General features: G+C 48.2%; 1 protein-coding gene and 1 long non-coding RNA gene across 5 annotated transcripts; both read left to right on the forward strand.

The window, feature by feature from the left end:
* The first annotated feature begins 40 nt into the window (after positions 1–40).
* On the forward strand, positions 41–1,494 carry LOC148131585 (uncharacterized). The gene is made up of 2 exons (XR_015749074.1): positions 41–461; positions 987–1,494. It is a non-coding gene; the product is annotated as an uncharacterized LOC148131585 (long non-coding RNA).
* A 2,013-nt stretch (positions 1,495–3,507) lies between these two features.
* Positions 3,508–24,018, forward strand: LRRC24 (leucine rich repeat containing 24). Of its 4 annotated transcripts, none has more exons than XM_087962280.1 (5): positions 3,508–3,536; positions 16,680–16,851; positions 19,149–19,427; positions 19,980–20,148; positions 21,506–24,018. In XM_087962280.1, the coding sequence occupies exons 2-5, from the start codon at positions 16,690–16,692 to the stop codon at positions 22,543–22,545; spliced, it is 1,650 nt and encodes a 549-aa protein (XP_087818406.1). In that variant the 5' UTR covers positions 3,508–3,536; positions 16,680–16,689; the 3' UTR covers positions 22,546–24,018. The 4 variants fall into 4 exon arrangements, with proteins under 4 accessions (XP_087818406.1, XP_026545782.2, XP_087818404.1 ...); XM_026689997.2 differs by lacking the exon at positions 3,508–3,536 and adding an exon at positions 4,226–4,249; XM_087962278.1 differs by lacking the exon at positions 3,508–3,536 and adding an exon at positions 7,220–7,341.

Raw genomic sequence — 24,018 nt, forward strand, 5'->3', positions numbered from 1 at the left:
CCACGCCACCTGCCATTCCAGGTGCCTCGTTATCAGGAGACCATCTCAAGAAGGTCTTCGTTGACCCTCTTGGGCGTCCTTGGCTTGATAGAAACCCAAACCACGTCCCACCTGCCATTCCAGGTGCCTCGTTTATCCAAGAGACCATCTCAAGAAGGTGGCTGGAAGCCTCCATCCAGAACTCCAGTAGGGCAAGGTTCCTGGACTAAGTCTCTCGGAATAAAAATCGTTTTATGGTTTGTGAAGAGGACTGGTCTGTGTTCAGGCAATTGCGTGGCTTAAGTGCAGGACCTTCTCACTTCCCCGAGCTCACTCCATGGACAACCAAGTGTTGGATTTTAGCCGTGTGATGAGTGGCCTGTAAATGTAATCAATAAATATAAATAAACTAAAGCCAAATTTTGCTTGGCAGATGGAAACTCAGCTGGTGGATGAGTAGCTTCCTCAAATGCAGGCTAGGTGTCAGTGTGCGCTCCCTTCAAAATCCAAGAAAGAAATACTCAGACTCCATGGGTTAGAGCAAGGTTATCCTTTTACTGGAAATCAAAGTGCAAGCTACAGATTTAATTCCGAATCTGAGAAATTGGCGCGCAGATCACATATACAAAGGAATGGAAATGCTCCCACTCCCCAAAGTCCAAATGACTCTTCCAATTAAAAGTTCTGAATACGATCATGTGGCCATCTCCAGGTGGTGATGAGGCTTCTGTCCGTTGACCTTGACATTTTGATAAAAGTTTGCAGTTGCGCAAAAGGGGACAGAAGCTAGCCAAGAAATGGAAAGTTAAAGACAGGAATCCCCTTCCCCTTGCTACCCACAGCAAAAGGAATGCAAAACCCCTCCAGCTTTCTTCCCCTCCAAGTTCCCCCCTCCCTCCGTTGCTAATGACAGCCGAAAGAAATAGATTGGCATAGCAGCAGAGAAGATGCAATAGTTAGGATGCAGAATATATATATTATAGAAGATATCTTGAGGCTGACACTAGGGGTACATGAAAAATCTCAGGCTGTCTTTCTTTATCTTGGACTCTCCTGAACAAACTCACCGTAATTGTCATAGAATCCTGGGGCTGGAAGGGACCTTGGAGGTCTTCTAGACCAACCCCTGCCGAAGGCAGGAATCCTGATACCACTCCAGTCAGATGGCTGTCCAGTCTCTTCTAAAAAAACCTCCAGTGATGGAGCATCGCCAACTTCTGGGTGGCAGGCTGTTCCACTGGTTAATTGTTCTCACGGTCAGGAAATTTCTCTTTTTATGGTTGCTTCTCTCCTTCACCGTACATGTGAGTATAGAATACAGAATAACAGAATTGGAAGGGGCCTTAGAGGTCTTCTAGTCCAACCCCCTGCTCAGGCAGGAAACCCTATAGTAACCAGGTCAAATACTTGCCCAATCTCTTCTTAAAAGACCCCAGTGACGGAGCGCTTACAACTTCTGGGGGCGAGCCCTTGCACTGGTTAATTGTTCTCACCGTTAATAAATTCCTCTTTAGTTCCAGGTTGGTTCTCCCCTAGATTGGTTTCCATCCGTTGCTTCTTGTCTTCCCTTCTGGTGCCTTGGAGAATAGGTGGACCCCCTGTTTTCTGTGAGAGCCCCTCAAGTATCAGAAGACGCTATCAGGGTCTCCCCTGGTCCTTCTCTTCCTTAGGCTAAACGCACCTAGTCCCCTTAGCCGTTCAGCGTAGGATTTACCTTAATTAAAAATATTGTTTTGCTGGCTTTCATTTCTGATAGAAATGCAACTTCCTGGCTGACCCTCCAGTTTGGCCAAAGCCCTTTGACAGCCTGGCAAAACGCCAGAGCCCAAGTCAGCAGGTTGTGGTATCTGGTGGGAGGGAGGGAGCAGTTTAAGGAAGGTCCTTCTCGTTTGCCTAGCTTGAGCTGAGATTTTTCTGGGCTGTTGAGCCCCCCTGGAATAGTTTATAGCAGGGGGTCCAACTTTGGCAACTTTTAAGACTTGTGGACTTCAAATCTCACAATTCCCCAGCAAGGGAGGGAGGGAGGAAATTAGGAAGGATAGGAGAGGGAGGAAGGGAAAGAAGGAAAGAAAGACCTGTGTGTGTGTGTGTGTGTGTGTGTGTGTGTGTGTGTCAGAATTCCAGCAACCACCCTAATTAAATCACTGAGCCTTGCGCCAAGTTGAAAAACTTTGAAGGATTTATGAGGAGCGACATACTGGCATGTTCTGTGTGAAGCCGACTCTGAGATTGTGGAGGGAGGGTTAGGAAAGGGAAGAAGGAAGGAAATAAGGGATGGATGGATGGATAGGGAAGGAAGGAAGGAAGGAAAATGAGGGATAGGATGGAGGGAGGGATAGGAGAGGAGGAAGGGACAGAAGGAAAGAAAGACGGGGGTGTCAGAATTCCAGCAACCACCCTAATTAAATCACGAGCCTTGAGCCAAGTTGAAAAACTTCGAAGGATTTATGAGGAGCAACATACTGGCATGATCTGTGTGAAGCCGACTCTGAGATTGTGGAGGGAGGGTTAGGAAAGGGAAGAAGGAAGGAAATAAGGGATGGATGGATGGATAGGGAAGGAAGGAAGGAAGGAAAATGAGGGATAGGATGGAGGGAGGGATAGGAGAGGGAGGAAGGGACAGAAGGAAAGAAAGACGAGGGGGGGGGTGTCAGAATTCCAGCAACCACCCTAATTAAATCACGAGCCTTGAGCCAAGTTGAAAAACTTCGAAGGATTTATGAGGAGCGACATACTGGCATGATCTGTGTGAAGCCGACTCTGAGATTGTGGAGGGAGGGTTAGGAAAGGGAAGAAGGAAGGAAATAAGGGATGGATGGATGGATAGGGAAGGAAAATGAGGGATAGGATGGAGGGAGGGAGAAAGGAAGGGATGGAGAGAACCTTGGTCACTTTAAGCCTGGGAGGACTTCCAAAATTCCCCAGCCAGCTTTCCTGGGAGTTGAAGTCCACCAGGCTTAAAGTGGCCAAAGTTGGAGACTCCATTCTAGAGAACAAGGGATCATCAGAAGTCTGATTTTTTGAAATCAGCAGCCTTCCAACATTGTCTTCCAGCCTCAGATTTTGTGCCACGGGGCACAAAGAACCCCTGTTGAGATTATCATTGGTAATAAAGAGCCATTCAAAAACCAGCATCCAGTAAAAATTTTTTTTAAAAAAGCTATACATTTGAAAAAAAACACAGCCAAATGAATTGATACAGAAGTTTTGTTTTGTTTTCTTTCCTGGAGACAAATAGATCCGCTTCTAACGCCGCAATTTTTTAAACTTCGTTTTATTTTCACCTGCATCTGTCTGTCCATGTGGGAGAGAGAGAGAGAAAAAAGAAAAGAAAAGAAAGATAAATCTTTAATGATGACCTGGAGGCACAACGGACCATCTGTCCGAATTGTTCCTATAAAAATAGCATCAGTCTCTCTAAGAGAAGCTTCATTCACAAATTGATCCGGGCACCCAGGACGCCTTTGGCCTTGATTGCAACAGTTATCAGGACAGGTTTTTCTGTTGATCAATACACGATGCTGAAAACGCTTCTGGGCGGGCCTTCCATCGCACACGTGAGTACAAAATCCAGAATAACAGGAGTTGGAAGGGACCTTAGAGGTCTTCTAGTCCAGCCCCCTGCTCAAGCAGGGGATCCTATACTATTTCAGACAAGTGGCTGTCCAGTCTCTTCTGAAAAATCTCCAGCGTTAGAGCATTCACAACTTCTGGAGGCCAGTTGTTCTCCTGATTAATCGTTCTAACTCTCAGGAAATTTCTCCCTTCGTTCTAAGTTGCTTCTCTCCTTGATGAGTTTTCATCCATTGCTGCTTGTCCTGCCTTGTGGTGCTTCGGAGAAGGGGGACATGATAGCAGCATTCCCAGGGGGGGACATGATAGCAGCATCCCAGTATTTTGAGGGGCTTCCCCAAAGAAGAGGGGGGTCAACTTATTCTCCTTCCTTTTATGAAACCAGGCATACCCAATTCCAGCAACCGATATTCATACATTTTATCCTCCAGTCCCCTAATCCTCTTCGTTGCTCTTCTTCTCTGCACTCTTTCAACATCTCTTTTTATATTGTGGTGACCAAAATTAGATGCAAGTACAAACACATATACCACAGTGCAGCATCTGGGCCCCTTTCTCAGTTGTGTAGTTCAGGGTTTTTGGGGTTGTTGAGTTTTTTTTGTCTTTTGTCTTTTTTGCAATATGCAGATGTACACTGGCAAGAGGAGAGAGACTATATCGCCATGGTAACAGAGATGTAGCTGTTTTGACCATACAGGTAATCGTCAACTTACAACAGTTCATTGAGTAACCATTCAAAGTTACAACAGCCCTGAAAAAGGGGGACTTATGACTGTTTTTCACACTTAATAACTGTGTTAGCATCCCCATGCTGAAAGGGCAATCTATTCTAGCACTGATGATGTTCCCTAGTTGGAGAACATCAAGGACCCCTCCTCCTCCTCCTCCTCCTCCTGCTGTCCAAAATATAACACTGATTATGTTACCTAGTTGGGTCATGTAACGTCTACAAGAAAAAGATCAAGCTCAGAGAGTACCCAGGACCCCACAGTCCTCCTTCTCAGTCCTTCTCTGCCACTGCTTCCTCTTCCTCCTCTCTTCCTCTTCCCCCTCCTCCCTGCAAACAAACCACACTCCTTTTTAGCACTGATGATGTCACCTAGTAGGGTCACAAGACGTCTGCAAAGAAAGCACCAAGCTGAGAGAGAGCACCAAGGGCCCCCAGTTCTGCTCCTCGTCCTTTCCCTTCTCTTTCTCCTCCTCTTCCTTCTCCTCCCCTCTTCCTTATCTGTCTCCTCCTCCTCCCCCTTTTCCTCCTTCTCTTTTTTCTTCTTCTCCCCTTCCTCCTATTCTAGGAGCTGGTCCACACATCTTAAAGTTATTTAGTTTGCTATGGCAGCTAAAAAAAAAATACCAGCATTCCCGCATCAAAGGTTTGACTTTGAAATAAAATTGATTACTCGAAAAAGGTACATCCGGACTCCTGATATATATATTTTTTCTCCTTTCCCATCAAGTTATTCACTTTTTGGATTGTGGAGTGAGAAGGGATTTCTAAGATCAGCTAGTCCAGTCATGTATTCCCTTTAAGCTGCAATTCTCCAATACTGGCTCCTGGGTCAAATAGGAAATATATTACAGTATACACAGTATTGTATTTTGTTTTAAGCATCCTCGGATGAAAAACTGTAACATCCCATATGTCCTCTATTATAAAAATATAATGAGAATAAAACAAAGTTGAAGTCTATGCACACACAGCATTAGCAAGATGCTGCTGGATTTGTGTGTGTGTGTGTGTGTGTATGTATATGTGTATGTATGTGTGTGTGTATCTCTGTGTATATGTGTATGTCTCTCTCTCTCTCTCTGTGTGTGTGTGTGTGTGTGTGTGTGTGTGTATCTGCATTGTGGCATTTTTGCCCTCTGGGCCCATGGGACTACAAAACCCAGTGACAAATAGGTTTCTAAATGTAAACCTGTGTGTGCATAAAATTCTGGAGTGCGTGCTAAGCGCTCTCTTATAACAGCCGCTACAGCAACTTCCCTGATGGTTTAAGAAGGGAGGCTGGAAAACCAGCTGCATTGGGTTTGGCCTCACATTGCAGAGGGTGGAGCTGGATGATCCTTGGGGGGGTCCCTGACAGGTGAAACAAACCCCACAGTTTTCTGTGGTATGAAAATAAGCAAGAAGGTGGGAATCAGGGTACCTGGTCTCATTCACAGAAAACAAATAGGTGAAAAATGAAAGAAACGCGTCCATAGTTAGACCAGGGTTTCTGAATGCTGGAAACTTTAAAGATGGTTGGACTTCAAAAGTTTGGTAGGGCCCCAAACAGGCAAGGACTGAGGGAAGTTGGGGTCTAGGATGAAGGACTTTGGTGCTTGGGGTGCTGTTAAGGAACAAAAGAGGGATGGACTAGATAACCTTCAGGCTGAAAGGAGTTACTGGTCCCAAAGTTCTAGGCGGTTCCATCAACCCATCCATCCATTCATCAGGTTTTCCAATAACCCATCCATTCATTCATCCATCCAAACATCCATCCATCCATCTATCCACCCATCCTTCCATCTATGGATTCATCCATCCATCCATCCATTTCTCCATCCATCCATCCTTCCATCTATCCATCCATGGATTCATCCATCCATCCATTTCTCCATCCATCCATCCATGGATTCATCCATCCATCCATTTCTCCATCCATCCATCCTTCCATCTATCCATCCGTGGATTCATCCATCCATCCATTTCTCCATCCATCCATCCATGGATTCATCCATCCATCCATTTCTCCATCCATCCATCCTTCCATCTATCCATCCATGGATTCATCCATCCATCCATTTTCCATCCATCCATCCATCCATCCATCCATCCATCCTTCCATCTATCCATCCGTGGATTCATCCATTTCTCCATCCATCCATCCATGGATTCATCCATCCATCCATTTCTCCATCCATCCATCCTTCCATCTATCCATCCGTGGATTCATCCATCCATCCATTTCTCCATCCATCTATCCACCCATCCTTCCATCTATCCATCCATGGATTCATCCATCCATCCATTTCTCCATCCATCCATCCCATCCATGGATTCATCCATCCATCCATTTCTCCATCCATCCATCCTTCCATCTATCCATCCGTGGATTCATCCATCCATCCATTTCTCCATCCATCTATCCACCCATCCTTCCATCTATCCATCCATGGATTCATCCATCCATCCATTTCTCCATCCACCCATCCCTCTATCCATCCATTTCTCCATCCATCCATCCATCCATCCATCCATCTACCCATCCATTTATCTGTCTATCCATCCATGCATTCATTTATGCATGCATCCATCCATACATGTATGCATTTGTCTATCCATCCACCCATCCCTCTATCCATCAATTTCTCCAATCACCCATCCATCCACTCATCTGTCATCAATCTGCCCATCCCATCCATCCATCCATCACCGTGCACCTGTCGTCCTCTCCTTCTATCCATGTCATTCCATCCTTCCATCCATCCATCAGCCCATCCCTCCATCTGTCCACCCCCGCACCTGTCCTTCCCTCTTCCCTCCCTCCATCCACGCATTCATTTATCCATCCCTCCATCCTTCCCTCCCTCCCTCCTCTGCCCCGGCCAGGAGCCTCCGGGTGGCGGGGGGCGGAATGCTCGGCGGGGAGGGGGCGGCGCTGACGTCACCGGGCGGGCGGCGGCGGCGGCTGGCACGGGAGGCAGAGCCGGGCACTCGGCGGCTTCCCAGGCGAGCCGGGCGGGCATCCCAGCAGAGCGAGCCGGAGCGAGGCCGCCGATGCCATGGAGAGCCGTGCGGGGCAGGTGAGGGGCGGGCTCCGCGGCGCTGCCTCTCCCGGAGCCTCGGGCAGGGCGATGCCCGCAGGGGGTGGGCGCGGGCAGGGCCGGGGGCGTCTCCCCGAGGGAGGGAGCCCGGGGAGGCATCTCGGGGCAGGTAAGATGGTGGGCCGCCGAGACTCCCGGCCACTAGAAGGCAGCGGGCACCGGATGGGCCAGGTGCCCAAGGGAACCCCCCACCCCCACCCCACCCACTTAGCGCCTAAGGAGGGTGGGTCGCCTCTGCCCCCTGGAAGCCCAGCCTTTGCCCATCATCCCCAGCCAAGGAAACCCATTTCATAAAATAATAACCCATAACAGAAGGAATGGAATAACCGAGGCGGAAGGGATCCTTAGAGGTCATCTAGCCCAGGCATTCCCAACCAAGGGGAGCCCTGGGGTGGGTAGCCAAGATGATATCCCAGGGGGTACGAAAACCTGGATTTAGAAGCTTCCAAATTATCTTGTATATGCATAATGAGATGTGTGTCTGTGTGTGTATGTATGTATCTGTATCTGTTTCTATATCTATCTATCTATCTATCTATCTATCTATCTATCTATCTATCTATCTATCTATGGTATTTAGGTTTCTTCGGGTGTTTTTCCACGTCTTAATAGTTGTGCTTTTAAAGTTATAGCAACATTTCAGCAACAACTATTAAGACGTGGGAAAATACCCGAAGAAACCTAAATACCATACATATAAATACCTGCGAAAACATAAGAAAATATATGTATGTATGTATGTATGTATGTATAATTATTTACTTTCGTAAGGGGTGCAAGAATATGGAATAGAATAGAATTCTTTATTGGTCAAGTGTGATTGGACACACAAGGAATTTGTCTTGGTGTAAATAAATCAAGAGAATTCCAGGGGTATAGAAAAGGTTAGGGACCCCAGATCTAGTCCAAGCCCTTGCTCGGGCAGGACACATTTGGGGGATTCACCACTTTATCTTGTGAATATCTTGTGGCGGGGAGTTCCACCACTTCGCGGTGTCCCTAAGCCAGGGGTCTCCAACCTTAGCAACTTTAAGCCTGGCGGACTCCCAGAATCCCCCAGCCAGCTTCACTCTAATGCAGCTTTGCTGGCTGGGGAATTCTGGGAGTTGAAGTCCGCCAGGCTTAAAGTGGCCAAGGTTGGAGACCCCTGCCCTCAGCCATCCTGGGAGGCTGCTGGGGCCCCTTCTGGGCCAGCTCCCTTCTTAAAAAATGGGGGGGCCAGCTTCAAGGCCCCCAGAAGGAGAAGGTTCCCATCCTGGAGGCTTGTCCCCAATAGTTGATGCGTTGAAAGGTGGCATCTCTGCCCAGCCAGGCTTCTTTCTGGTCTCTGGGGCACGGATGGGATTCAGGACAGATCATCCTCGACTTACAACCGTTCATGAAGTGAATCACTGCAGTCGTTAGGCTAGTCACCCCGTTGTGAAGTGACTCTGGGTTCCCCGTTGTAAAATGGGGCAAAAAAAACCAAACTGAACAACTGAAAAAAAAAGTGACTTGTGACCGTTTTTCACACGACCAGTGGTGGGATTCTACCTGGTCGGACCAGCTCTATGGCATGGCATGCAGGCCATCCCACTTGCCTATGTTGTGCCTTCGCCTAATTTTTGGTAAGTTGCTATTTTTCCTTTCCCCTCCCCCAACCATCAGCTGTTCTGCTGTGTCGGAAGATTTAGATTAGCTAGAAAGCAGGAAACCGTTGGATTTCTTGCTTTTTAGCTAATCTAAAAGCAGAGCTGAACCTTCCTTAGGACTGAAGCTTCTAGTTTTCAGTGCAGAGACTCGGGTAGCAGATTGCAGAAAGGTAGATCTCTGAATGAATCTGTGATTCTGCGAGCAACTCAATCTGCCTGCCAGCTTTGCCTCATTTTGGGTAAAAGTTGCTCTTTTTTAAAATAAAAAATCTTTATTTACATATTTTCAATATTTACATAAATATTTTCAATATTTACATAAATATTTTCAATATTTACATTCAAGCCATGCCCAGCCAGTCACGTGACCACCAAGCCACACCCACAAATTAGGCCAAGCCCACAGAACCAGTTAAGAAATTTTAATCCCGCCCCTGCTTACGCCCTTTGCAGTATCCCCCACAGTCACGTGATCAAAATTCAGGCGCTTGTCACCTGGCTCGTATTTAGGACGGTTGCAGCGTCCCCATGGTCTTGCGGTCCCCCTTTTGCGACCTTCTCACAAGCAAGGAAGCCAGATTCACTGAACGACCGGCTGACTAACTTATCAACTGCAGCGATTCGCTGAACAACCGTGGGCAGAAAATGGGGCAAAACTCTCTTTACAAATGTCTCACAACTGAAATGCGGGGGCTTCCATTGTGGTCGTAAGGCGAGGATTACCTGCATTCTGTACGAAACTGAACCGGGAGGCGGTTCATTCTTTTTCCTGGGCGGAGATGGAGGAGCTCCTGCAAGCTACTGGGCAGGCATCCCCAAAATGGCCACTTTAAGACTTGTGGGACTTCAACTCCCAGAATTCCCCAGCCAGCGCTGCTAGCTAGGGAATTGGCTGGCTGGGGAATTCTGGGAGTTGAAGTCCACACATTCTTTAAATCGCCAAGGTTGAGTAACACTATCCTAAAAGGACCCAAAAGTAACCCACGTGCTTATTACTGAAAAGTAAATTATTTGGATGCATCCTCATAGCCTGAATGAGCCAAGCTCTGATTTCAGGCTGCTCTATGTAGCTCAGGAGTCCCCAAACTTGGCCACTTTAAGACTTGTGGATTTCAGTCCAGTATCTTGTAGCTTCTGCACATGTCCGCCACATATGGTAATACGTTCCAGGTATCTGATGACACTTCCAACATTTTTCAGATTTATCCTTGAACATCTTTGCTATTCTTGCTGGTGGGTAGATGCCCCCTGTAAAACATCTTATACAAATTCTCTTTATATGCTGTTGACATTGTTAATTTATAGTTTCTGGTCCATAATTTCTGCCATTTTTCTAAATCCATCCCATACCCAAAAAATTTTCCCCCATGCAATCATTGTTTCTTTAACTTGCTCTTCTTCTAACTCCTAATAAATAAGCATATAATTTTTTAATCATCCTCTCATCAGTACCTGTTAAGATTTTATCTAAATTCAGAAGGTCCTTTATCAAATCCTTCTTTCTTACTATCTTTGTCATGTCTAGAATGTATTTGCACAGATGAGTACCAATTCATGTTTATTCCTTGTTCGTCTGACACTTGCTTTGTTTTGAGTTCACCCTTTTCATTTAAGATTTCACTGTATCTGACTATTTGTTCCATTTAAAAAAAAAATGGATATGCAAATGCCTCTATTGTTGATACCCAGAAGGCAGAAGCTTCTCCATCTCCTACCTCTGTTCAGCATGAAATCTAGAAGTCTGGTGGGTTGACGTACCACCCCGTTTGGGGGTCTGCGTGGTGTGGGGGAAACGGAGACCCCTGCCAAATATTCCCCCCCACCCCCGCAATTCCACCACTGGCTTTCAAAGCCCCAAGGTCACTCTGGATGACGCGGTTTTGCTAATCACCGTCATGCTTGATCCATTGTAATCTCAGAATAAGTATTCTTGCTAAGCCCCTGTGATGAAGGAGCTGATCGGTTTTGCACGTAATCCTGCCCTGTCCCTGGAGGGTCACAGAGTGGATCATAATCGTGCACGTCACACGCTGTATCTGCCTCTCTTTTGCAAAGCCTTCCCCACCACCAAGGGTCCTGACTGCCATTCTGAACCCCGTGGGAAGTCCTTAGGATAGCTTGATATCGTTCTAGCTTTCAAGTGGGGGAACTGAGGCGGAGGGAGGTTCCATATATGGCAGTAAATCAATATATAGTTTCCTGGGCGCTTACGGAGATTGATTTTTAGCTTGCAGACATTTCACAACCCAACTAGGTAACATCGTCAGTGTGATAAGGGAGTGAGGTTTCCAGAGAGGAAGAGGAGGAGGAAGAGGAATGGAGGGAGGGCTGTGGAGTCCTTGAGCTTAGTGGTTTTCTTACAGACATTTCATGACCAACTAAGTAACATCATCAGTGCTGGAAGGGAGTGAAATTTGCATCGAGGAGGAGGAGGAGGAGGAGGAGGAGGAGGAGGAGGAGGAGAGGAGGAGGAGGAGGAGGAGGAGGAGGACTGGGGAGTCCTTGGTGCTCTCAGAGCTGGGTTTTTTGCTTGCAGACATTTTATGACCCAACTAGGTAACATCATCAGTGCTAGAAGGGAGTGGGGTGTCCAAAGTGTAGGAGAAGGAGGAGGACGAGGAGGAAGAGAGGACTGCTGTGGGGTCCTTGGTGCTCTCTGAGCTTAGTTTTTTGTCTGGAGACATTTCATGACTCAACCAGATAACACCATCAGTGTTAGAAGGGAGTGAGGTGAGGAGGAGGAGGAGGAGGAGGAGGAGGAGGAGGACTGGGTGCTCTCTGAGGAGCAGACATTTCATTACCAAACTAGGTAATATCAGTGCTAGGAGGGTTTGGGAGGAGGAGGGGAGGAGGAGGAGGAGGAGGAGGAGGAGGAGGAGGAGGAGGAGGAGGAGGAGGAGGAGGAGGAGGAGGAGGAGGAGGAGGAGGAGGAGGAGGAGAGGAGAACAACTGACCTGGTGCTGAGCTGGGTTTGCTCCATTTATGACCCAACTAGGAACATCATCAGTGCTAGAAGGGAGTGGGTCCAAAGTGTAGGGAAGGAGGAGGACTGAGCTTCTGAGCTTAGTTTTTGTCTGGAGACATTTCATGACTCAACCAGATAACACCATCAGTGTTAGAAGAGAGTGAGGTGAGGAGGAGGAGGAGGAGGAGGAGGAGGAGGAGGAGGAGGAGGAGGAGGAGGAGGAGGAGGAGGAGGAGGAGGACGACTGTGGGGTCCTTGGTGCTCTCTGAGCTTGGTGGCTTCCATGCAGACATTTCATTACCAAACTAGGTAATATCAGTGCTACAAGGGAGTGAGGTTTGGGAGGAGGAGGAGGAGGAAGAGGAGGAGGAGGAGGACGACGACTGTGGGGTCCTTGGTGCTCTCTGAGCTGGGTTTGCTTGCAGACATTTCATGACCCAACTAGGTAACATCATCTGTGCTAGAACGGAGTGGGGTGTGCAGAGAGGAGGAGGGAGACTAGGTGCTCCCTGACTGTGGTTGTATTGTGGCAGACGTTTCATTACCCAAGTAGGTAACTTCATCAGTGCTGGGGAGTCTGTTTATGTGCAATAGCCTGTCCTGGCAACGTTGGTGGAGATATGGTTCTCTACTTGGTAATACCTTGATTAGGGAATTGTTTTCTGCTAGAAGATTGTCTGTCTGGTGTTAATCCCTGCTTATCTGGGTGTTGGTTGCTGGAGAGGATGTATATATATCTTCTCTTCTTTTGGATTTGGGCTTACCTTATGTTCAACAACTGATGCAATTCACCCAGGGTGGACTAGAAGACCTCCAAGGTCCCTTCCAACTCTTGTTGTTCTGTAATTTCTGAAGCTGTGAAACAGCCTCCCCTCCCGCCACTCCCCGGAGATATGGGAGCTCCATCACTGGAAGTTTTCACACAAAGGTTGGGCAGCCATTGGTCAGGGCAGATTTGAGGCTTCCTGACTTGGGCAGAGGATGGACTAGATGCCCTCCCATGCCCTTCACAACTTTGGGATTCTAGGAACCCAGCTGGCACTAATGAAGAAATGAGCCACGAGGGAAATGAATAGCAATTCTTTTCTTGTTTGAATTTCTTGTTTGAAATGCAAGGATTGGCAATCGAAAGGATTGGCATTGCGTTGATTGCAACAAGGAGGCAGTTTTGGGTCAACGTTGGGATGACAACATAGAGGCCTTGATGGCTGCCAGACTCTTCCTCGCCCCATTCAGAAGGAAATATTCCAATATTTGAGGGGCTGCCCCAAAGAAGAAGAAGGGAGTCAAGCTATTCTCCAAAACACCTGAAGGCAGGACAAGAAACAAGGGATGAAAACTCATCAAGGAGAGAAGCAACCTAGAACTAAGGAGAAATTTCCCGACAGTTAGAACAATTAACCAGTGGAACTGCTTGCCACCAGAATTTCTGGGTGCTCCAATACTGGAAGTTTTAAAGAAAAGATTGGACAGCTACCCAAAGGTGCTTTTTTCAAGAGGCAGCTGGATTTTCTGGTTTTCCTTTGAAGGCGTTTCACTTCTCATCCAAGGAGCTTCTTCAGCTCTAACTGCGTGGTGGGGAATGGAAGGATTGATACTCCTTGCGGACAGAGCTGGTCATTTGCATCCTTTTAGAGGGCCGTTGAGGCCACCTGGAGGTTTATCTGTGTCCTCAGGGTCAGCTGAGTGGTGCAAACGAGCGTGGAGCTTCCTCCAGACTCATTTGCATGACAACATCTGCAGAAAACATCCCGCACCCATTTGCAACACTCAGGTGACTCCGAGGACACAGATAAACCTCCCAATGGCCTCAACAACTCTCTAAAAAGACGCAAATGACCAGCTGTCTGCAAGGAGCATCAAGCCTTCCGTTCCCCTCCATCCAGTCAGAGCTGAAGAAGCTTCTTGGATGAGAAGCGAAATCTCTTCAAAGAAAAACCAGAAAGTCCAGTTGCCTCTTGAGAAAAGCACCTTTGGGACAACCATGACCTGGAGGATGGAGAATCTCCATAGACTACTGGACAACCACTTGAACAGGGGTTGGACTAGAAGACCTCCAAGGTCCCTTCCAACTCTGTTTTTCTGTTGTTCTGAAAGCGACGTCCTGACTGAAGGGCCCTTTCGTCCTTCTGCTTTCTCTTGCTTTGGTGCTATATTTGGCTCTCTATATTTGCGCCCAGCGTGCCAACCCAGCACGTGATGAAGCTTGCACTGGGCACCAGGCCAATCCCAACCGTTCCAGCCTTTTGGCTCAGCTTGAGGTGCAAATGCAGTAGGGTTTCAGTGGACTTTAGGAGGCTTCAAGGGCTTAAAGCAAAGACTTCCGTTTAAGAAGAGGAGAGAAGCGGGGGGGAGAAGAGCCATTGTCCCTACTCAGCTAATAGACCCCTTGGTGAGGCTCAGGGGCTTAAACCCAGATATCTGTAAACTGTCTGTGAACCTGTGGTCTCCATATTGTAGGTTCTTTTTTTTTTTTTTTTTACTTTTACTTGTAGGTCATCTAGTCCAACCCCCTGCCCAAGCAGGAGACCCTTCACCATTTCTGACAGGGGGCAGTCCAGTCTCTTTTTGAAAGCCTCCAGGGATGAAGCTCCCACAACTTCTGAAGGCAACTTCTGTTCCATGGGTTGGTTGTTCTCCCTGTCAGAAAGTTTCTCCTTATTTCCAGGTTGAATCTCTCCTTGTTCAGTTTCCATCCATTATTCCTTCTCTGGCCTTCAGGTGCTTTGGAAAACAGCTTGACCCCTTCCTCCTCTCCGTGGCAGCCCCTCAAATATTGGAAGGCTTCTCTCCTGTCTCCCCTGGTCCTTCTCTTCCCTAGACTAGCCAGGCCCAGTTCCTGCAACCGTCCATCGTATGTTTTAGCCTCCAGTCCCCTCATCATCCTGGTTGCTCTTCTCTGCACTTTTTCTGGAGTCTCAACCTCTTTTTTGTAGTGTGGTGACCAAAACTGGATGCAGTACTCTAGGTGTGGCCTTACTAAGGCTTTATAAAGTGGTATTAGTACCTCCCTTGATCTCGATTGTATCCCTCTGTTAATGCAACTTAGGATTGCATTGGCTTTTTTGGCTGCTGCTGCACACGGCTGGCTCCTATTTAGCTGGTTGTCCACTAAGACTCCAAGATCCCTCTCACAGTTCCTGCTATTGAACCTGGTTCCACCCAGTCTATGTGGGTACTTTTGGTTTTTCTTGCCTAAATGGAGGACTTTACTTTTCTCTACATTGAATTTCATTTTGTTAGATAGGGCCCAGGGTTCGAGTCTCTCAAGATCCATCTGGATCTTGAGCCTATCTTCTTGGGTATTGGCTATTCCTGCCAGCTTAGTATCACCAGCAAATTTGACGAGTTCCTCTTCTTTCGTTGCGGGTTGCCAAGGCAATGATAGGAACTTTACAACTGGTGGACTCCAATTCCCAGAATTCCTGAGCCAGCATAGCTGGCTCAGGAATTCTGGGAGTTGAAGTCCACAGACTACAGTTTTTCCACTCCGGGCCTACAGGTTGCTAAGGCAACAGGATTAGAGGTCCTTTCACTCCATTCCAACCATTTCTGGTCTGAAAAAAAAGAGATTTCACACTGATTGGGTTGGTCAAGGCGTACAGGTGGTCCTCGCAATCGATCCCCACACATTTTTGTTGTTAAGCGAGGCATTTCTGAAGCGAGTTTTGCCCCATTTTTACCATCGTCCTCGCCACAGTCGTTCAATGAATCCCCGCAGCTGACCCCTTAGTCTCACGGTCATTAAGTGAATCTGGCTTCCCCATTGACTTCGCTCGTCCAAAGGTCGCAAAAAAGGGGATCACTTGAGCTTGGGACACACAGCGACGGTCACAAGGATGAGTTCAGTTGCCAAGCTGACACGGTTAGGCACTTGAGATCATCTAAACAATCCTCATGGTCGCCGGATTGCCCTAAGGGTACCGTCCGGCCATCTTGGGGTGACTTGCCTTGGTTTCTCCTGTGTTGGGAGCCGTGTTGCAATGTTTTCTCTCTCTCTCTCTCTCTCTCTTCCTCCCTCTGACTCTCTCCGTCTCACTCCCTCTCTCCCTCTCTCTCCTCTCCTTCTCCCTCTCCCTCCCTCCCTCTCTCCCTCTCTCTCTGCTCTCTCTCCCTCTCTCTCCTCTCCTTCTCCCTCCCTCCCTCTCTCCCTCTCTCCCTCTCTCTGCTCTCTCTCCCTCTCTCTCCCTGTCTCCCTCTCTCTCCTCTCCTTCTCCCTCTCTTTTCTTTTCCCTCCCTCCCTCTGACACTCTATCCCCCCTCTCTCCCATCCTCCCTCTCCTCCCTCCCTCTCTCCCTCTCTCTCCTCTCCTTCTCCCTCACCCTCCCTCTCCTCTCCTTCTCCCTCTCTTTTTCTTTTCCCTCCCTCCCTCTGACACTCTCTCCCCCTCTCTCTCTTCCCCCTCTCCTCTCTCCTCCCTCCCTCCTCCTCTCTCTCCTCTCTCTCTGCTCTCTCTCCCTCTCTTTTTCTTTTCCCTCCCTCCCTCTGACACTCTCTCCCTCTCTCTCCTCTCCTTCTCCCTCTCTCCCTCCCTCCCTCCCCCTCTCCCTCTCCCTCCCTGTCTCCCTCTCTCTCCTCTCCTTCTCCCTCTCTTTTCTTTTCCCTCCCTCCCTCTGACACTCTCTCCCCCTCTCTCCCATCGTCCCTCTCCTCCCTCCCTCTCTCCCTCTCTCTCCTCTCCTTCTCCCTCTCCCTCTCCCTCCCTCTCTCTCTCCTGCAGCTGGTCTAGGATGGCCCCTGCGAAGGTCTCCCTTCTCTGCCTCCTGCTGCTCGGTCTCCTGGTGTTCCAGGCGCATGTGTGTCCCACGCCTTGCCGCTGCTACAGCCTGACGGTGGAGTGTGGCTCTTTGGGGCTGAAGGACATTCCAGGGAGCATCTCCCCCACCACCCAGGTGAGGCCGCCGGAGCCCAAGAGAGTGTAGATTGTGGAATGTAGAATGTTCTTTCTTGGCCAAGTGTGATTAGACACGCAAGGAATTTGTCTCTCAGTGTGAATACAGCAATCCAAAAGTGCTTTTTACCCAAAAGGCAACTGGACTGTCTTGGTTTTTCCCTTGAAGACATTTCGCTTGTCATCCAATAGAATACAGAATACAGAACAGAGAACAGAGAACACAGAACACAGAACTTAGAATTTAGAATTTAGAAGTTATAGAATATAGACTGTAGATTGTAGAATATAGAATATTATTTCTTGGCCAAGTGTGATTAGACACACAAGGAATTTGTCTCTCAGTGTGCATACAGAGATCCAAAAGTGCTTTTTACCCAAAAGGCAACTGGGCTGTCTTGGTTTTTTCCTTGAAGACATTTCGCTTGTCATCCAATAGAATACAGAACACAGAACACAGAACACAGAATTTAGAATTTAGAATTTAGAATTTAGAATTTAGAAGTTATAGAATATAGACTGTAGATTGTAGAATATAGAATATTATTTCTTGGCCAAGTGTGATTAGACACACAAGGAATTTGTCTCTCAGTGTGCATACAGCAATCCAAAAGTGCTTTTTACCCAAAAGGCAACTGGGCTGTCTTGGTTTTTTCCTTGAAGACATTTCGCTTGTCATCCAATAGAATACAGAACACAGAACACAGAACACAGAACTTAGAATTTAGAATTTAGAATTTAGAAGTTATAGAATATAGACTGTAGATTGTAGAATATAGAATATTATTTCTTGGCCAAGTGTGATTAGACACACAAGGAATTTGTCTCTCAGTGTGCATACAGCAATCCAAAAGTGCTTTTTACCCAAAAGGCAACTGGGCTGTCTTGGTTTTTTCCTTGAAGACATTTCGCTTGTCATCCAATAGAATACAGAACAGAGAACACAGAACACAGAACACAGAACACAGAACACAGAACTTAGAATTTAGAATTTAGAATTTAGAATTTAGAATTTAGAATTTAGAATTTAGAAGTTATAGAATATAGACTGTAGATTGTAGAATATAGAATATTATTTCTTGGCCAAGTGTGATTAGACACACAAGGAATGTGTGCAGAAGCCCTCAGTGTGCACACAACAATCTGTCCCAAAGCTGCTTTTTCCCCAAAAGGCAACTGGACTCTCTTGAAGAGACAGTCCTTGAAGACATTTCGCTTCTCATCCAGAAAGCTTCTTCAGTTCTGACTGAATAGTGGAGAATGGAAGGATTTATATTCTTTGCAGTCATCTGGTTGTTAGTGCTCTGAAGGTCGGTCATTAGCTCTCTCGGTGTCGTAGAAGCCACTTGGAGGTTTATCTCGGATTGTTCCACACCCAGAGTGCAAATGGGTGTAGAACCTTCTTGGAACTTTATTGACTCTCAAGAGGGCAAACGAGCAACTCCAGGGGAGAAGACCCTTAACACGGGGAGAAGGACCTCACAGTTCTCCTCCTCTTCCTCCTCCTCTTCTCTGCAAACCTAACTCCCTTCTAGCACTGATGATATTCCCTAGTCGGGTCATGAAATGTCCGCAAGAAAATAGCCAGGCTCAGAGAGCACCAAGGACTCCTTCCTCCTTCTCCTCTCCAAAACCCCCAATCCTTCTCACACTGATTATGTTACCTAGTTGGGTACTGAAACGTCTGCAAGAAAACAACAACGCTCAAAGAACACCAAGGAACCCACAGTTCTCCTCCTCCCCCTCTTTTCCACAAACCTTACTCCTTTGTAGGACTGATGATATTCCCTAGTTGGGTCATGAAATGTCTGCAAGAAAATAGCCAGGCTCAGAGAGCACCAAGGACTCCCTCCTCCTCCTCCTCCTCCTCCTCCTCCTCCTCCTCCTCCTCCTCCTCCTCCTCCTCCTCCTCCCCTCCTCCTCCTCCTCCTCCTCCTCCTCCTTTCCTCCCACTCCCACACTTCACTCCCTTCCAGCACTGATGATGTTACCTAGTTTGGTAATGGAACAAGTGCAAGAAAACCACCAAATTCGGACAGCACCGAGGCCCTACAGTTCTCCTCCTCCTCCTCCTCCTCCTCCTCCTCCTCCTCCTCCTCCTCCTCCTCCTCCTCTCCACAAATCTTACTCCTTTCTAGGACTGATGATATTCCCTAGTTGGGTCATGAAACGTCTGCAAGGAAACCACCAGGCTCAGAGAGCCCCAAGGACACCCCCCAATGTAGTTTAGGTCAACAAGGGACCTGCGTCCCAGCCTTGACTGGATCTGGCCTTTGTCTCCCCTTCCCTCCCGGGCAGACCATTTTCCTGCAGGATAACAGCATCACCCAGATCCGCCAGCAAGACCTGGCCTCCCTTCTGGACCTCCGCTATCTCTACATGCAGAACAACACCATCTCCGCCCTGGAGCCTGGCGCCTTCCACCCCCAGAATCGGCTGCTGGAGCTGGCGCTGAATGGCAACCGCATCCATCTGATCAACAGCAGCATCTTCAAAGGCCTGGAACACCTGCGCGTCCTTTACCTCTCCGGCAACCAGATCACCCGACTCCCAGATTTCACTTTTTGTGAACTGGAGGTGTGTGTGTGTGTGTGTGTGTGTGTGTTGGGTCTGGTCTCTGGATGTTATGTGAATTATTTTCGTTGTATGTGTAGACTTATATACGTACAATAACAATAAAATTTATACTAAAAAGTTTGAAGTCCACAAGTCTTACGGTTGCCAAGTTTGGAGACTCCAGACGCTTCCACACGGCCACCCTCTTGAGCCTTGAGGAAAATGGGAGGGGGGGGGAATTTCTTGGAGTGTATGTGGTTAGACATAATAGCATTCTTTTTCTAATGTCAAGGTCGTGTTATCTCTGCACCTGGGTGAGGGAACGTCTCAAGTTGGGATGGATGGTGATTGGGGCGGGCGATGCAATGATGGGTGAAGGGGGTGGATTTGTGGTTTTTTTTTACTTATTGCAAGGAAACCCGGAACTGTCAGATTGGGGATTTCCCAGATGTGCCAGTTTGCTATCCAAATAAAACAGAACTTTTGAGATGTCTGTCTCAGAATTTTGACATGCGAGGAGGAAGGACTGGGAGAGCCGGAGGGTTTTCTGCTGACTCTTGTTCCCCTTCGCAGAGGCTGCAGGAACTTCACCTGCAAGAGAACAGCATCGAGTCCCTGGAGGACCAAGCGCTGACTGGACTGACCTCGCTGGCCTTACTGGACCTCAGCAAGAACAACCTGCGCACCATCAGCCGCGTGGCCCTGAGGCCCCTCATCAGCCTGCAAGTGCTGAGGCTGACAGGTGTGTCCAAAGGGAGCCCTGGGACAGGCCTCCGTTTCTTCTGGGGCGAAAGAGAAGCCCCTTAGGCAGGTGGGGAAACCTCTCAGCAGGAAGCGCTGAGAGAAATCTGGGACATCTCAGAACTTGGATAGGAATAGAAATAGGAATTGGAATAAGATAGAACAAGGAATGGAATGGAATGGAACGGAATGGAATAGAAGAGAACAGAACGGAATAGGAATAGGAATAAAACAGAACAGAACAGAATAATGGAATGAAGAATAGAATAGAATAGAATAGAATAGAATAGAATAGAATAGAATAGAATAGAATAGAACAGAACAGAACAGAACAGAACAGAATAGAAATGGAATGGAATGGAATGGAATAGAATAGAATAGAATAGAATAGAATAGAATAGAATAGAATAGAATAGAATAGAATAGAATAGAATAGAATAGAAATAGAAATAGAAATAGAGTGGAGTGGAGTGGAGTGGAGTGGAGTGGAGTGGAACGGAATAGTAATAGGAATAAAACAGAACAGAACAGAACAGAATAGAATAGAATAATGGAATGAAGAATAGAATAGAATAAGAATAAAATATAATAGAATGGAATGGAAAGGAATGGAGTGGAATGGAATGGAACGGCATGGAACGGAATAGGAATAGGAATAAAACAGAACAGAACAGAATAGAATAATGGAATGAAGAATAGAATAGAATAGAATAGAATAGAATAGAATAGAATAGAATAGAATAGAATAGAATAGAATAGAATAGAATAAGGAATGGAAATAGAATAAGGAAAGAATAGAATAGAATAAGGAATGGAAATAGAATAAGGAAAGAATAGAATAGAATGGAATGGAATGGAATGGAATGGAAATAAATAGGAATAGAATAGAATAATGGAATGAGGAAGAGAAGAGAAGAGACGGGGAGGGGAGGGAAAGGCAGGGAAGGGAAGGGAAAGGAAGAGAAGAGAAGAGAAGAGAGAGAGAAGAAAAGAGAAGAGAAGAGAAGAGAAGAGAAGAGAAGAGAAGAGAAGAGAATTCTTTATTGGCCAAGGGAGGAAGGAAGGAGAGAAAGAAGGGGAAGGGGGAAGGGAGGGAGGGAGGGATGAGGATCAGGATCCTGGTTGATCAGGAGACCCTATACCATTTCAATCCGAATAGAGCCGGAAGGGACCTCCTACCACCGTCTGCTTAAGTTCAGGGCCTTGATGGGGGTCTTCTACTCCATCCTCCTGCTCAACCCTATCCCATTCCAGGCAAGGGGCTGTCCAGTCTTTTCTTCAAAACCTCCCGTGAACTGCTGTTGACGCAGGATACTTGTCGTTTTTTTTCCCCCTCCCCCTGCTCCCCCCCCCGGCAGAGAATCCATGGCGATGCGACTGCGCTCTGCACTGGCTCAGCAGCTGGATCCGAGAGGAAGGCCAGAGGCTCCTGAGTCCCCAGGACAAGAAGATCGAGTGTTCGGAGCCGCCCCGCCTGGCCTACCAAAGCCTCGCTGACGTCTCCGGCAACAGCTTGATCTGCATCCCTCCCGTCGTGCACGTGCAGCCGCTCGAGGTCACGGCCCGGCTGGGCGATGACCTGCGCGTCTCCTGCCAGGCCTCGGGCTACCCTCAGCCCCTGGTGACCTGGCGTAAGTTGGCCCACTGGCGGGCCGGGGACTCCTGGGGAAGCCGGACCCGCCTGCCCAGCGGCAGCTTCGAGCTGAGAGAGCGCAGCCTCGGGGAGCGCTTCGAGCAGTCGGACACCGGCAGCGGGATGCTCTTCCTGAACAACGTGACGGTGTCCCACGCCGGGAAGTACGAGTGCGAGGCCTCCAACCCCGGCGGGATGGCCCAGGTGGTCTTCCACCTCCTGGTCAACCTCTCGCAGCAGCAGCAGCAGCAGTCGCAGGGCTCCGCGGCTTCGGTCGACATCAGCCAGGAGCCTCTGTACGACCTGGAGAGCATGGATTTCCACGCCCTGGGCATGGCCACCCAGACGGCCATCGCCGTAGCCATCTCCCTGCTGGCCCTCCTGGCCCTGCTGTTGGTCATCATGATCTACCGGAAACACCGCAAGCGGAAAAAGGCCAAGAAGGAGGAGAACATCCTGTACGTCAACGACTACTCCGACGGGCCCACCACTTTCGCGCAGCTGGAGGAGTACCGAGATGAGAGGGGCCACGAGATGTTCGTCATCGACCGCAATAAGCCCCTCTTCGCCACCTACAAGGACCCCCAGGGCCTGGCCGGGGTCTTTCCGGAGCAGCTGCAAGACCAAGCGACTCAGACGCCGGGAGGAGGAGGAGGAGGAGGAGCAGGAGGAGGAGAAGAAGAGGCTCCCCAGGAAGGCAGCGAGCACTTTGCCAACCAGGGACTGACGCTCCAGCCCCAGATAGCGTACGAAATCCACTGCTAAGTGGAGCTGTGGAAGCTGTGGGGTGAACGGACTGGCCCTCCCCAACGGAGCCGTTTGCTTGACTTCCTCCTACCACCGTCTGCTTAAGTTCAGGGCCTTGAGTGGAAGGAACCTGGGACCTCTGGTGGAAACCATGCCGCGGGTTGTGGAGAGGACTTGTGTATGTTCAATGAGAGTTATGACCTTGTGGCTACTTACTTATGGGACATGTTCGACCCTCACCGTGTTGATCATCCCCATCTTGTTCTCCGTTGTCCCCTGAAAAGGCCGTGGAGCAATTCATGAGGGTCCCTCAAGCCCACCTTCCAATCGGAAAGCCTAGCACACCTGAAGAGCTTTGCTAGAAGGGTCCCCCTTTGGCCAGCTTCTCACTGTGATCCATCGGATTCCTCCAGGACACGCCCAAGCAAGAAAGGGATCCATAACACCTTCCTCTTCCTCCCCCCCATCACAACAATGTCGTTCCTCAACACACTGGACTTGGAGGCCCCTCGCCCACCAAGCTGGACATCTTCAAACGTTTAGACCTGTCAAAAGCGCGATCGGACGGCTGATGGACAGCAACGGATTTTGACCCCTGAACTTTTGCCAGCTGCCAGTGGTGACCCTTCCTGGGCATTCTGCAACTGGACGTAAGGGGTTTTTGGGTCACAGAGAAAATGCAAGCTTGTGGGGAAAAAGTCGCCGAAGGCTGAATGAGACATTCACTGTGCAAATTTGACCATAACTGTGCAAATTTGACCCAGATTTCAGTGATGACAGGACAGCCTTTACAATCCCTCGTGAAGGCTGAGTAGGACACTCAGTGGGGTTTTGGGGTTGTTTTTTTTGGCTTGCCTGTCATTTTTTTAAAAGGATAAAAATTTGTATATCCCACCGAAAACCCCTCCTTAATGCCACCTTACAGGTTGGTCCTTGACTTATGACCACAGTGGAGCCCAACATTTCTGCAGCTACGTTATTTAGCTTTGCCCCAAGTTGCAAGCCTTCCTCGCCGTTGTTGTTACGTGATTCGCTGCGGTTGTTCAATTAGTAACACGGTTGTGAAGCGATCCTGGTTTCCCCTCTTGACGTAGCTTGGTGTCAGAAGGTCACAAAATGTGATCGCTTGACCCCCCGGGACACTACAGCCATCGTAAATGCAAGTCAGTGGCCAAGCTGAATTTTGATCGCATGACTTAACGGTCATTAAGGGTGAAAAACGGCCCGGAGTCACTTTTTTTTTAAGAGTCGTAACTTTGAACGGTCACTAAACGAAGGGTTGTAAATTCGAGGACTATACTCCTCTGCTGGCGATAACGTGACATCTCCTTCCTTCTCCCCACCAGTCCCCAAACCATGAAATCAGGTGTGTCCCAAGAGCACAGAAAACAACCTAGCTGTGTAGTTGCGCCAGGAACAAAATGGCTGCACGGGAGATTATTTTTTTTCCCCAAGCAAACAAGCCAATAAAATATAGCCAGCATCTCGTCA

The sequence above is a fragment of the Notechis scutatus genome, chromosome 3 (genome assembly GCF_049901735.1).
Source record: "Notechis scutatus isolate UNSWTSFEM ecotype Mainland chromosome 3, rNotScu1.2, whole genome shotgun sequence".
Classification (NCBI taxonomy): Eukaryota; Metazoa; Chordata; class Lepidosauria; order Squamata; family Elapidae; genus Notechis; species Notechis scutatus.